Source organism: Lepus europaeus, chromosome 18, assembly GCF_033115175.1.
Source record: "Lepus europaeus isolate LE1 chromosome 18, mLepTim1.pri, whole genome shotgun sequence".
Lineage (NCBI taxonomy): Eukaryota > Metazoa > Chordata > Mammalia > Lagomorpha > Leporidae > Lepus > Lepus europaeus.
In genome coordinates, this window is record NC_084844.1 from 32,366,737 (window position 1) to 32,380,363 (window position 13,627).

The 13,627-nt window shown below is 50.5% G+C and overlaps 1 protein-coding gene across 1 annotated transcript in view; it reads left to right on the plus strand.

Annotated features, from left to right (window-relative positions):
* Nucleotides 1-12,704, plus strand: part of AKAP1 (A-kinase anchoring protein 1) — a 56,885-nt gene extending 44,181 nt beyond the window's left edge. The window contains exons 11-12 of the mRNA XM_062175385.1: nucleotides 12,469-12,540; nucleotides 12,643-12,704. Of these exons, the coding sequence (XP_062031369.1) occupies nucleotides 12,469-12,507 (39 nt within the window). The 3' untranslated portion in view covers nucleotides 12,508-12,540; nucleotides 12,643-12,704. The remainder of the gene's footprint in view (nucleotides 1-12,468; nucleotides 12,541-12,642) is intronic.
* Nucleotides 12,705-13,627: the final 923 nt, after the last annotated feature.

Genomic DNA, 13,627 nt, shown 5'->3' on the forward strand with positions numbered 1-13,627 from the left:
GGTTCACCCTCCAATGGCCACCGTGGCCGGTGCACTGTGGCCAGCGCACCACGCTGATCCGAGGGCAGGAGCCAGGTACTTATCCTGGTCTCCCATGGGGTGGAGGGCCCAAGCACTTGGGCCATCCTCCACTGCACTCCCGGGCCACAGCAGAGAGCTGGCCTGGAAGAGGGGCAACCGGGACAGAATCCGGCGCCCCGACTGGGACTAGAACCCGGTGTGCCGGCGCCGCAAGGCGGAGGATTAGCCTATTGAGCTGCGGCACCAGCCTCAAATATATTTATATAATATAAATATACGTTATCTTAAAGTATGAAATAACTTATGTATATTATATACAGGTAGAATATATAATTATGTTCTAACATATGATATAGAAAATAAATTATCTTGTGATAGAAAATAAGGTCATTTCTTTTCTCCCATTGTGACAATGGGGAAAAGTGGCTAACCATGGGTGTTTCTCAATGTTCTTGAATGTGTAAGTAGCTTACAATAGACCACACGTGTTTAAAGTGTACAACTTGCTAACTTTGGGCATGCATGCCTGTGGATTCATTACCACAGTCAAGACCGTGACCTCCCACCCTAAAAGTTCCCGAGGATCCCTTTGTGATCCCTCCTGTCCTTTACCAACTCCCTCCCATGTCCAGACAGCTGGTTATGGCACTGTGGGTCCACTTGCTTTTTATGGAGTTTTATATAAAAGGAATCATGCAGTGTGGAACCTCTGCCTGGTTTCTTTCATTCAGCCTGACGTGCTGTAGCAGGTTAAGCTACTACCGCCTGTGATGCTGGCATCCATATCAGGACACTGGTTAGAGTCCCGGCTGCTGAGCTTCCCATCCAGCTCCCTGCTAATGTACTTGGGAAGGCAGCAGAAGATGGTCCAAGTCCTTGGGCCTCTGCACCCACATGGGAGATCCAGAAGAAGCTCCTGACTCCTGGCTTTGGGCTCGATCAGCCCCAGCCATTGCAGCCATTTGTGGGGTAAACCAGTGGTTGGAAGACTAATTTCAGATTCCTTTTCTATCACTTAGCCTTTCAAATAAAGAAAATAAATCTTTTAAAAAAGATTTGAAAATTTATTTATTTGAAAGGCAGAGTGGCAGAGAGAGAAGGGGAGGGAGGGAGACAGAGTGAGAGAGAGGAAGAGATCTTTCATCTGCTGGTTCACTCCCCAAATGGCTGTAACAGTCAAAGTTGGGCCAAGCTGAAGCCAGGAGCCAGGAACTCCATCTGGGTCCTCAACATGGGGAGGGGGGCAGGGGCCCAAGTACTGGAGCCAGCACCTCTCAGGGGCATTAGCAGGGAGCTGGAGTGGAAATAGAGCAGCCAGGACTCAGACTGGCATCCAGGAGATGATGCAGGCCAGCACTCCTTCTCATGTGCTTTTTAAAATTTTTTTAAAGATTTATTTATTTATTTGAGAGGCAGAGTTACAGAGAGAGGGAGAGACAGAGAGAAAGGTCTTCCATCTGCTGGTTCACACCCAAATGGCCACAACAACCAGAGCTGAGCCAATCTGAAGCCAGGAGCTTCTTCCAGATCTCCCACATGGATACAGGGGCCCAAGCACTTGGGTCATCTTCCACTGCTTTCCCAGGCACATTATCAGGGAGCTGAATTGGAAGTAGAGCAGCCAGGACTTGAACCGGCATCCGTATGGGATGCTGGCATCACAGACTGCGGCTAAACCACTGTGCTACAACACTGGCCCCAGAGGCTGTTGTTCTTTAGGGAGCTGGTCGGACTCAAGGCTACAGGAGCCTTTGAGCCCAGCACCCAGGCCAACCCTACTCTACCAGTTTACTCCTAGTTTAGAGTGCCTGTAGACTCCATCCAGGCAAACTCTGGGCCTCCCAGGGTGTGCACGTGGTCATCCTAGTGTGAAAGCTCGTGCTACGATTGCTCGGTATCTGCTGCTAACATAAAGCCTCAGGGCTGCCCCACGAGACTCCCAGGTATTTCTGGGAAGCTCTTCTCAATGCAATCTCTCCTAGCCTCCAACTGGCCTCTCCCTCCCCCTCAATCTAGAGCCACACTGGCCCCTCACTGCTTCCCAAGCACAAGGGTGCATGCCGGCCTCAGGACCCTTGCACTTACAGTCCCCTCTGCCTAGAATGCTTCCCCCACCCCCCACCCCCAGACCACTGCTCCTACATTTCCTTTAGGCTTTGGCTCAGAAGTCATCTTCTCAGGTCAGATGCCGTTTGGGACACTTGCATCCTGGGTCAGAGTCCCAGCCCTGTCTCATTCCAGCTTCCTGCTAAATGTGCACCCTGGGAGGCACCTCAGGTACCTGGATTCCTGTCAGTCACGTGCAAGTTCCAGACTGATTTCCAGGCTCCTGGCTGTGGCCGGACCCAGCCCTGGCTGGTGCTGGCATTTGAGGAGTGAACCAGTGGATAGAAAATCTCACTTTCTCTGCCTGTCTGCTTTCCAAGCAAAAATAAGTAAACAAATTAATACAATTGTTAAAAGCCATTTTTTCAGAGAAGCCTGCCTTGGGCACCTCATCCAAAGTTTCACTTCCTGCCACTCTTTCCTTCCCCCTTCTCTGCTGATTTTTCTCCTAGGCATGAGCCTCTTTCTACCACCCCATATTGTTCACTGCTCTTCTGTCTTCCCTTCTGGAATGTGAGCCCCGGGAGGGCAGAAATTCACCTGCTTTATCACCATTTCCTGCTCCTAGAGTGCCTGGCACACAGTAGGTGCTTAAATATTTCGTGAAAGAACAGATGGGTAAATGAACACCTGGTTCATGTCTATGCATGAAAAGGGCATCCGCGCTCTGGAGGATGAATGGCCAAAGGCGATTTGAACTTGAAAAGACCTGCAATTTCCAGACAGGGGACTGACATGCTTAGCTCCCTTGTGTATGCCTGTTGGACTCTACCCTGTGCAGGTGCCCAGAGTCCCAAGGGGCTGTCAGAGTTACACTGACACCTTACTGCACCTTAAGAAATAGATCTTCCAGTGGTTTGTAAACATTTTTTAAAAAACAGTACATCTCTCTTTTTTTTCACCCAAAGAAATCTTCCTTGAATTTCATTATACAAAACAGATAAAATTAATATTTTATTTTTATTAATATAGACAACATTAATATTAATGCTGTATTAATATTTTATCTGAGATAAAACCACATGCTTACAGTGATAGAATTTACTTATTAAATGAAGACATTAAGATTGATGAAGATACAAATTTGACTGAATGCAAGGTGGTTTCTTGGATTGGATCCTGGATTAGAAAAAGGACGTTCATGGGAAAGTTAGTGAAATCAGAACCAAATGTGGTGCTTAATTAATAGTCATGGACCCGTGTTGGTTTCTTAGTTTTGACAAATGACAGTCTTTGCACCAAAAGAAACTTGTCTTTTCATTCTATTTTCTGCCAACTTTTTGAAGTATCCTCATTATTTAATGAATTATTATATTATTAAAATGAAATTGGGTGAAGAGTACTCAGAAACTGATAGTACTATCTTTGCAAGTTTTCTGTGAATAGCAAATTATCCCCAAAGGAAAAGTTGACTATAGAACTTTCATTGCATTAGTAAATAAAATTTAGTGATGGTGGAGGACATAACCAATGGTCATTTTTACAACACACAAATTATGGCTCTTTTGCTTTGGCCACACAAGCTGGAGAAAAGCTGTCCTCTCTCAGTGGAGAAAGCGGCAACAGTCTCAGGGCGTCTCCAGTTAAACTGAGAAGAAAGAAGAGACTCATTTTGGGTTTCCCAGGAGGACAGGGGAAGTGGCCACTGCACACTAGCGCAGGCTCATCTCCAGTGGGTTAACGTGTCATACAGAACCTGTAAGAGTGTGTGTATGGTTTTCTGAGGTTTTAAGACACTTATGATATTTTTGCAAGAAAGCGTTTGAATCAAACCTTTGCAGAACCCGCGAAGCATCTCTGAGGTTTGCCAAACACAGTTGGAAAACCGTGGGTCTGATACAAGTCACCATGCCAGCTGAGTCTGGAGAAGGATAGGGACTCTGAATGACCCATGGCAAGGCGAGGATGAGCCCAGGTGGTGCCTTCCAGATGTGAGGGTAGTTCCCACAGGTGGCTGTCTTCCCAGTGCTGGGTGGGAGGCCAGGGAATGCTTCAGTCTTCTGTTTTCCTCTTGTTGGCCATGCAGCTCTTTCCATTTTTCAGAGTTTCACTGAAGTGTCTTGAGTGTATCTCCTTGTTTACAGGCCTGGGCTAACACCCTGAGCCTGCAGGTGCTGGGCTGGCAGGTGTGCATGTACCCTCAGCTTCACCAGTGACTGCCGGTTTCTCTCCAAGGGCTTGGTAGAATCAACTCCTCCCTCTGAAGTGAGCATGGCTTCCCAGGGCTCCTCATCCTCCCCAGGACTGGGACTCTCAGGATGGAAGGGAACCTTGATGGTCTTGGGACCAGGGTTCCAGCCCTGGGTTTACCCTTAGTCACCATGTGACATGGGATGAACGTGTGTCTCCTCATCTGTGGCATGAGGAGGCAGGTCTAGCTCAGAGGTTCGTAATTTGAGTGTTTCCAGTCAAAACTAAAATTTTCAAACCTCCTTCATAGTAGATAATGTGCTTGTAGTATTTGTTGACTGAGAAAATACTATGTGATCTTAGGCGACTACAAATTCTGCAGTAATTTACATTTTGTCAAACACTATAACTTGTGATACACTTGGAAGTGGCCATACATGTGCCTGTGATCAACAAATTCACTTAGGTTGGTCACAATGTGTGTTACACACACAGATGCATGCTCCATCCCCCACACTGGGTCACAGCTCCTTGTCCACCCTGCAAAGTCACACCTCAAGGTTGGAAATGACAGCCCTTGAGAATGTCAATGAGGGGGGAAGACAGCTCTGTGGTTTCAGAAAGCCCTGGATTTGAATCCTGCTTTTGCCACTTGGTAGCTAATGACCTTGGGCAAGTTGCTTTACTTCCCTGGATCCTTGGGTTCTCTTCTGCCTGCACACATGCACTGGGCCCTGTTGTAAGTGGCTTACATATATCAACACAATGTGCCTAGAACTGTTCCTGGCACTTAAATGTTCTCTAAATGTTAGCTCAATTAATCCCCCCAATAATCCTACAGGAGAGTGGTCATTCATTTGTTTATTCAATCAATACTTATTGAACAGGACCCTGTTCCAGGCATTGATTGGACACCAACTGGGCGTATATCAGTGGACAGAAGAATCAAAACCGACTTCCTGCAGGAAGTACAACGTTATCTGCATTTTACATGTGAGGATGCTCTGAGATTTTAAGTGCCTTCTCCAAATGCACAGTGGAGAAAGAGAAAAAGCATCCTGGTTGCTTTGGCTAAAGATAAAGACACTTCCCTCCCTGGCATCTGGAAGGGCCCCTTCCCACACCTCTTCCATCCCTATGAGTCCAGCAGCCCCTGCTCTGGTCTTGTGACCCTGCTCGTGACCCCCGAACCAAAGAGAAGTTGTCAATTCCATTCCATAGAGTTTGGGGAGCAGAGAACATGCAATCCCAGGAAATGGAAGCCATAAGAGGTGAGGCTTGGGAGTCGTTGGCTGCCGTGTTTTCTTTCATTTGGATGAGGTCAAGCCGGAGGGGAGAGAGGACAGAGCCAAGGCCCAGAGAGCAGCCGAGCCGTGAGAGGACATAGAGGCCCTCTGTGCTCCTCTCTGTGGTTACGGCCACGCTGAGACCAAGCCCCATCCTCTCCTTGAGTTCCCAGAGATGCCCGGCCTCCTGACAGCAAGCTCCTCCTTTTGTTTAAACTTGCAACCCAAGGAATCCTAGATCGTACATGCAAGCACTCCAAGAACAGCGGCTCTGAGGGTCTCTGATTCCTGCCACACCCCAGACTTGTCTTTTTGGCATCAGAGCTGAGAGCATCCTGTTCTTAGATAACTTTGCAATGGATTTCCTACCTTCTGAGCATGTGGCTGCAACCCAACTGTTCATAAATCAGACGGGAGCGTTCTGCATGGGAAAGAGGCGCTGCCATACATCATTTTTGTTTTCCTCTTGGGGAGAGCAACTATGCTACAGCAATAACCTGCCACGTATATGTCTCAAGCCCTATTTATAGAGCCATGTGGATAAATATATATAAATAGGACCCTGGAATAAGAGATTAAGGGGTCTGCTCATCCATGGAAGACGTATGGGGCTTTTAGGACCTAATGGCGGCCTGATTCAGTAAGAAAAATGGGTCTCCAGTAGGATGTGGCCAAGAATCAGATGCGCCTTTGCCTGATGGAAAGCCCGCTGGGAGTAGGGGGAGCAGAGGGAGGGACCAGAGGCTCTGACAGAATGAGCAGGACAGGGCTGTACCAAGTCAGGAACCCTGAGCTGTCTTCCTAGTTCAGCCCCTCTTTGCTGTGTAACCCTGGGCAGATCACTCGCCTTTCTGAGCCTCAGTTCTTCATCTATAAATGGGGACTGTGGACTTGCTGACCTCTTAGGCCCTTCCTTTATAGGACATTAAAATGACTCTGATTCTATGGCCACTGTCCTCAGGGCGGGGAAGGTTGAGGGGCCTCACTGAGCTTGTCCATCACTGGTGCTGCTCAAGGGTCTCCTGCCTTCTGGAGGCTTCCTGCTGAAGGGATCTGCAGTCAGATCCACAGGTCCTGGGGCAGCCTAAACCACAGCAGGGGTCGGCACGGTGGCGTAGCAGGTAAAGCTGCCACCTGCAGTGCTGGCATCCCACATGGGCGCTGGTTCAAATCCCAGCTGCTCCACTTCCTGTTCAGCTCTCTGCTGTGGCCTGGGAAAGCAGTAGAAGATGTCCCAAATCCTTGGGCTCTGCACCTGTGTGGGAGACCCGGAAGAAGCTCCTGGCTCCTGGCTTCTGATCGGCGCAGCTCCGGCCATTGCAGCCAAATGAGGAATGAACCAGCGGATGGAAGACCTCTCTCTGCCTCTGCCTCACTGTAACTCTGCCTTTCAATTCTTTAAAAAAAAAAATAAATAAATAACCACAACAGCTGTGACTACGATTTCTCCCTTTCTGTGTGGCTGTCACTGGGCACTTTATGTTCCTGATCTGCAGCTAACACTTATTGAGTACTTACTAGATGTCAGCCATGTGTCTGTCTTTCTCTCTCTCTCTCTCTCTCTCTCTCTCTCTCTCTCTCTAAGTTATTTATGTATTTTAAAGGCAGGGAGAGGGAAAGAGAGACCTGCCATCTGCTAGTTCACTCTCCAAATGGCCGCAACAACCAGGGGTGGGCCAGGCCAAAGCCAGGAGCCTGGAGCTCCAACTGGGTCTCCCATGTGGGTAGCAGGGGCCCAAACACTTGGGCCACCTTCTGCTGCTTTCCCAGGCACATTAGCAGGGTACCAAGTTGAAAGTGGAGCTCCCAGGATTTGAACAAACACTTTGATATGGGATACGGGCATCACAAGTGGCAGCTTAACCCACTGCACCACGACACTAGCCCCACATATAACGTTTTTACTTCATCTTCACAACCCCAGGAGGTGGGTACCATCATTGTGCCTATTTAGAGATAATGAAACAGAAGCACAAAGAAGCCAGCTGTGTCCCAGGCCACCCACCTATAGTGGTGGTGCAAGGTCACCCCGGGAGTCTGGCCCCAGCGTCTGGACTCCTGATCCCCACGACCCCATTCGTAAGAGCAGAAACCGAGGCTGCTGGAGGTTAGCTGGTGCGCCATCAGTCGGGATCCTTGGAGTTCTCAGGGCTGGCAGTTTTGTGGGAAGGGGTATAGAGAAAAAGTTCTCCTTCCTGCTTCTGTTTCTTTCCAAGTCAAGTGTTTTTTTTTTTTTAAACAAAAGTCTATTTACCGAGAAGACTTACAGCACCCAAGATAACCACACGGTAGCCATGCTTCAGTGAACTCCCAAATCAAAGATGGACGGGATAACGTGTTCCTGCTGCTCTTGGCTTTCGCGGCTCTGCGGCTCGCGCTGTGTTCCCTCCGCGGGCTGAGACCAGGCGTTTGTAGCCTGATGAGGACACGTTTCTCCCGGGGTGTCATATGCAGCTGGGCTGAGACCTGGTGCTATGGAGGGGACATTTGCTATTTTGGAAGAGTTAATCCTAAAGCTTGTCTCTCTGGCTCCTGCCTGTACAAAAGGCGTTTCTGAGGCAGGGCCTGGCAAGACTGCTGCCTCCGTAATCCGCCCGCAATCATCTTAACGCCAATCACCCAGAACTTCACTGAGCACTTGTGATGGGCCAGGCCCGGGGCTGCAGGCTGCGTGGCTTCTCTCAGGCCTGTGAGAGCGGGAATGGCTGCTGCCCCCATGGTACAGAGGGGACACTGAAGCATGGAGGCCAGCAGCTTGGCCAGAATGCCCTTGCTTAGCAAGGACTGGACCTCGAGCCCTGCAGACCCCAGGCTCAAGGCTGTGACCGCCATGCTTTGCCCTCCATGGGACTGGCTGTCGTGTGGTGGGGGTAGTGAGAAGGCGGGGGCCCTGTACAACAATTATTAAGGCTTTAAGACAGGGTCCACAGAGTATTCATCAGGGAGGGGGTTCCATGTGGCTGCATGGGACACATGCCCAGGAAGTGGCCTCTGACCACTGTGGGCACCCCCAGGTCTTCTCCAGGGCTGTGTTCTCATGGAAGGACAAAGCCGCCATGGCCTGGCAGTGTATCTCAGAATACTCTGACAGCAATGAAAAGGACCAGCCCTGCTAGGCTTCAGAAAGCCAAGGCACCTGCAGGTTCCTTCCAGGTGGGAGGTGGAGAGAGCCCACCCTCCTGCCTCCTTACTGCCCCCCACTGCTGGCACCTGGCCAAACCCAGCCATCTCCAGGCTGAGCCTTGGGAGTCCTTAGCGCACTGCCGTCTCCTGTCTGTCTCCACTCAGCCTGTGGCTGAGTCTGTGCTCTTGATGGTGCCTCTCAGAGGTCCAGAGAGGGCCAGGCTGTGCCTGTAAGCTCTGGTTCATACAACAATGAAGAAATGTCAGAATGGATCGAAAATGTGGCAGTATGTTTCAGATGTCTACATGTTTAAAATTAAGGCCATTAGCACAGAAACCAACATCATGTAATTATAAATGTGCATTTCCCAAGACACTGAATATATTCATTCCTGGGACACACAGTGACAATTATATATTTTTTTCATTTGTATTGAGGTGTAACACATGGCAGAGTGTGTGAGAAATAGACAAATGTTGGGATTCACTTGGATGGTTTCTACACATGTCTACACCCCGTAACCAACAGCAGGTCAGGGTTTCACAGCACCCACCTCACATCCCTGACACCAGTACCCCCATGGGGTAACCACCATGATAACTTCTAACACCATTGCTTGGTCTTGCCAGTTCTTAAATTTCATATAAAAGGAATCATACAGGCTGTATTCTGTCTCTCTCTCTTTTTTAAATTTATTTGACAGGTAGAGTTACAGACAGAGAGAGAGAGAGAGAGAGAGAGAGACAGAGAGAAAGGTCTTCCTTCCATTGGTTCACTTCCCAAATGGCCCCTACAGCTGGCACTGTGTCGATCCGAAGCCAGGAGCCGGGTGCTTCTTCCTGGTCTCCCATGCGGGTGCAGGGGCCCAAGCACTTGGGCCATCCTCCACTGCCCTCCCAGGCCACAGCAGAGAGCTGGACTGGAAGGAGAGCAACCTGGACTAGAAACTGGCACCCATATGGGATGCCAGTGCCACAGGCAGAGGATTAACCAAGTGAGCCACGGCGCCGGCCTGCAGCTGTATCCTCTTATGCCTAGTTTCTGTTGCTGAGCACAGCGCCTGTGAAATCACCCATGTTTTTGCCTGGAGCTGTGTTTTCTTGCTGTTGTGTGGCATCCCATTGTGTGGACACACACGATGTATTTGCCCATTCTTGCTGAGATGGGCATCTGGGTTGTTTCCCGTCTGGGCTGTTATGAAGGAAGCACCAAGGACGTTCTTGTGTGTGCAGTTTTTTGGCAGATTTCTCTTGACCAGAGCATGCATGTGTTCAGCTTTGAAGGTTCTGCCAAGCAGTTTTCTGAAATAGTTGTACCATTTGTCACGCCCACGGTAGCCTCCTGAGGGTATGTGACCTACATTTGAAGTCGTGGGGTCAATGGCTTCTTTTAGTCCTTTCTGTGCCACTCTGTGAATGTGGCATCTTGGAGTGATGCCAGAGTTTAAGAGGATGTTGTTGGGGGCTGGGCCGTGCCCGAGTGGCCCCTGGGATAAGAAAGCCCCAGAGAGGCACTGCTGGCTCTCGGGAGCTGCCCACCCCAGCCCCTGCCTCATCCTCCCCCAGGTGCCCAGGCTGTGTGTGTGTCAGGGGTTGCTGCCCCCAGCCCTGCCATTCTGTAGCGAGGTCAAGAGCTGGAGAGGAGAAAAGAGGGCAAACCCATGTGACCACTGCTCACTGTGGGGTCTTGGGGAGGCCTTCATGTCCCACAACAGCTTTCTCTTTTTTTTTTTTTTTTTCCTGATGGGCAGAGTTAAACAGTGAGAGAGACAGAGAGAAAGGTTTTCCTTCCTTCCGCTGGTTCACCCTCCAAGTGCCGCTATGGCTGGCGCACTGCGCCGATCTGAAGGCAGGAGCCAGGCGCTTCTCCTGGTCTCCCATGCGGGTGCAGGGCCCAAGCACTTGGGCCGTCCTCCACTGCCCTCCCGGGCCACAGCAGAGAGCTGGCCTGGAAGAGGAGCAACCGGGACAGAATCCGGCTCCCCAACCGGGTGCGGGTGCCTCAGGTGGAGGATTAGCCAAGTGAGCCGCAGCGCCGGCCCACAACAGCTTTCAGTGGGTGCTTTCTGTGCAGCTCCCAGGTGCACTTGCCATGTCCTGTGATCCATTGCCCTATGTCAGGTGCCTCGTTCACATTCACTCTCTCGTCTTCCCAACTGCTGCACGCACAAAAGAAAACAAGAGCAGAGGAAGGGGGAGCTCACGCAGCTTCCCGGGGCTGGGAGGTGCTGCACCGGTGAGCCACACTCTGCCGGGTCCCATGGGGTCTCAACAAGCAGAGACCTCTGTTACTGGAAGTGATATGCCTGTGCAATGTGTGCATGTGTGTGCCTAGATACAGGTACGTGTGTGTGTGTGTGTGTGTGAATGACACCTCCAGCCACAGGCATTGCTGGTTGGAAACTAAGCACAAGGAGATGTTTATTAGTTGAAGTGCCTTGTTTAAAAACACAAAAAAAAGCCTAAAAGGAGATGTAGGGTGAGACATTGGCAGGTACGGCCTTATCTTTTTTGGGTCAGTCGATACATTTTTGAGGCTGGGTCTTGCTTAAAGCAGGAGCTACATGGACCTGTCCCCCTGCCATCCCTGGTTCATGTGCGCATGGCAAGAAGCTCAGTGTGCCATCTTGGTTTGCAGGGACCCTAAGTGGACAAGGCCCCCGACTCTGGCTCTCTGCTATCCTTGGGTGGAGGTCGGAGGTGTCCACAGCCCGCAGGATTCAGGGTTTGTTCTCTCCCTGCCCCCACTCCAGCCTCCGTATAGATGTATATCCATGGAGGGCCAATCATTCCTGCCAGGTCTATTGGCTTCAGCATCTGTGAGGCCAAAGTAGATAGTTACTAATGTGATAGAAAGTGATGCTTTCCAGTTCCAAAAGTAATTTTAAAATACTTGTTTATTTATTTCTAAGGCAGAATGACTGAGAGAGGAAGAGAGCTTCCATTTGCTGGTTCACTCCCCAAATGGTTATAGCAGGCAGTGCTGGGCCAGGCTGAAGCCAGGATCCTGGAGCTCCATCCAGGTTTCCCATGTAGGTTGCAGGGGCCCAAGTACTTGAGCCATCTTCTGCTGCTTCCCAGACACATTAGCTGGATCAGAAACAGAGTAGCCAGGACTTGAACTGGCTATGGGATACAGGCGTTCCAAGCAGTGGCTCAACCCACTGAGTCACAACGCCAGGCCCAAGTCTGCATTTTTAATAGGAGGTTCAAGGTGAGCTCAATGAGAAGGTGATCTTTGAGCAAAACCATGGCAGAGCTGAGGAGGTCACCCTGGGCTCCTGGGGGAAGCATGAGCCAGGTGACCTGGGGCATGCATGGCTGATGAGCTTGGGGCTGGGAAGAAGGTGGCCATGGTGATGCCACTTTCCACGTGTCCCCGAGCCTCCAGTCCTCACCCCCCTTCTCCTTTATCCCAACTCATGGTGGCTGCCTGGGGAGGCAATGTGGGACAGGCCTCCAGTGAAGGAACAGGACAAACGAGGGGATGTTTCTCCCAAAGGCAACCACGCCCTCACAGAGAAGACCTGGGGACCCAGGGTTCTGCTGTTCCTCTTTGGATTGGGTTACCTAACATGCTGCTTCTTGCAGAACAGATCCTGCCTCGTCAGGGACCTGAGGCTCCCTGGCCACGGTCCTTCACGCGGCACTCTGACTTGGCGGGTGGCAGCCCCTGAGGGCAGATCAGGGACACTTTGATTAGGTTTCAAGGATGCGTCGAGCTCCACAAATGAACACAGGAAGCTGCAGGACTCACTCTACCCCGGGGGCAACAAGTCTGAAGGTTTCCTCAAAATTTCAGGCCAAAGTCACCCAGCATGAAGTCCCAGAAGAAACATAGGCACAGTGACAGAAGGGACTCGCCCTTCTCTTGGTAAGTGTTGCTGCCTCGGGGGCCTTGGTTGACCCACACCCTGGGAGGGCTCCCGGGCTCCTGTTTGTCTCTCTTCATTTATGACTGTGTTCCTCTTCCCAGCGCTGGGCAGGGTCTGTACCTCACTCCAACGAGGGATGACGAGGACTTGGGCTCTACTAGAGGTACAGGTTGGACAGCTGGGGTCCAGGATTTATGTGGTGGATGTTGGGGAAGCTGAATGGATGGTGAGTTCCAGGTCAGCCAACATGTAACTGAGTGTCAGTTCTGTGTCAGATCTCACAGTGAGTGTGCTATGTGTGTTGCTGCTTGCCTCAGGTCTTGGAGTTCTTTAGGTGGTGGATTTGGGATGAACACCCAAGCCTAGCTTGAATACATGACCTCATGTGGTTCTCAGGCTTTCGCATGTGTCTCAATCACCAGGAACACTTGTGTTTTAAAGATTATTTATTTATTTAAGAGAGAGAGAGCATGCTCCCATCTGCTGGTTTATTCCCCAAGTACCTGCAGTGGCCCAGGTTGGCCCAGGACACAACTGGGAGCCAGGAACTCAATCCAGAGTCCCAACGACTTGAGCCAATCACCTGCTGCCTCCCAGGGTGTTCATTAACAGGCAGCTGGAATCCCGATCAGAGAGCCAGGACTTGACTGGCTCTGATGTAGAATGTGGGCACCCAACCAGCATCTCAAAGGCTAGTCCAAATTCCTGCCCCTGGAACATTGGTTCCTGCCTTTCCCCAACCCCTCAAAAGTTCTGGTTCAGTAGGTCTGGGTTGGGAACCAAGTTCCCAGGTGATGCTGATGCTATTGACTCAAGGTCCACACTTCGGGGAGCATTGCATTCCAATAAGCCCATAGCTCTCAGACCTGGCAGCTCATTGGAATCACTTGAGCTCTTAAAAACTTCAGATCCCAGGTGTTTCTCCTCTCTGAAAGTCTGACTGAATTGGTCTGCACTGGTGCCTGGACACTGAAATTCTTTGGAAGCCTCCTGGGTGTTTCTACTGTGCAGTCAGGAGTGAGGACCACTGCCCTGGAGCGCATCAGTAGGGAATATAGGCGTTGTAGCAGGCTCCCCAAGGAAAAT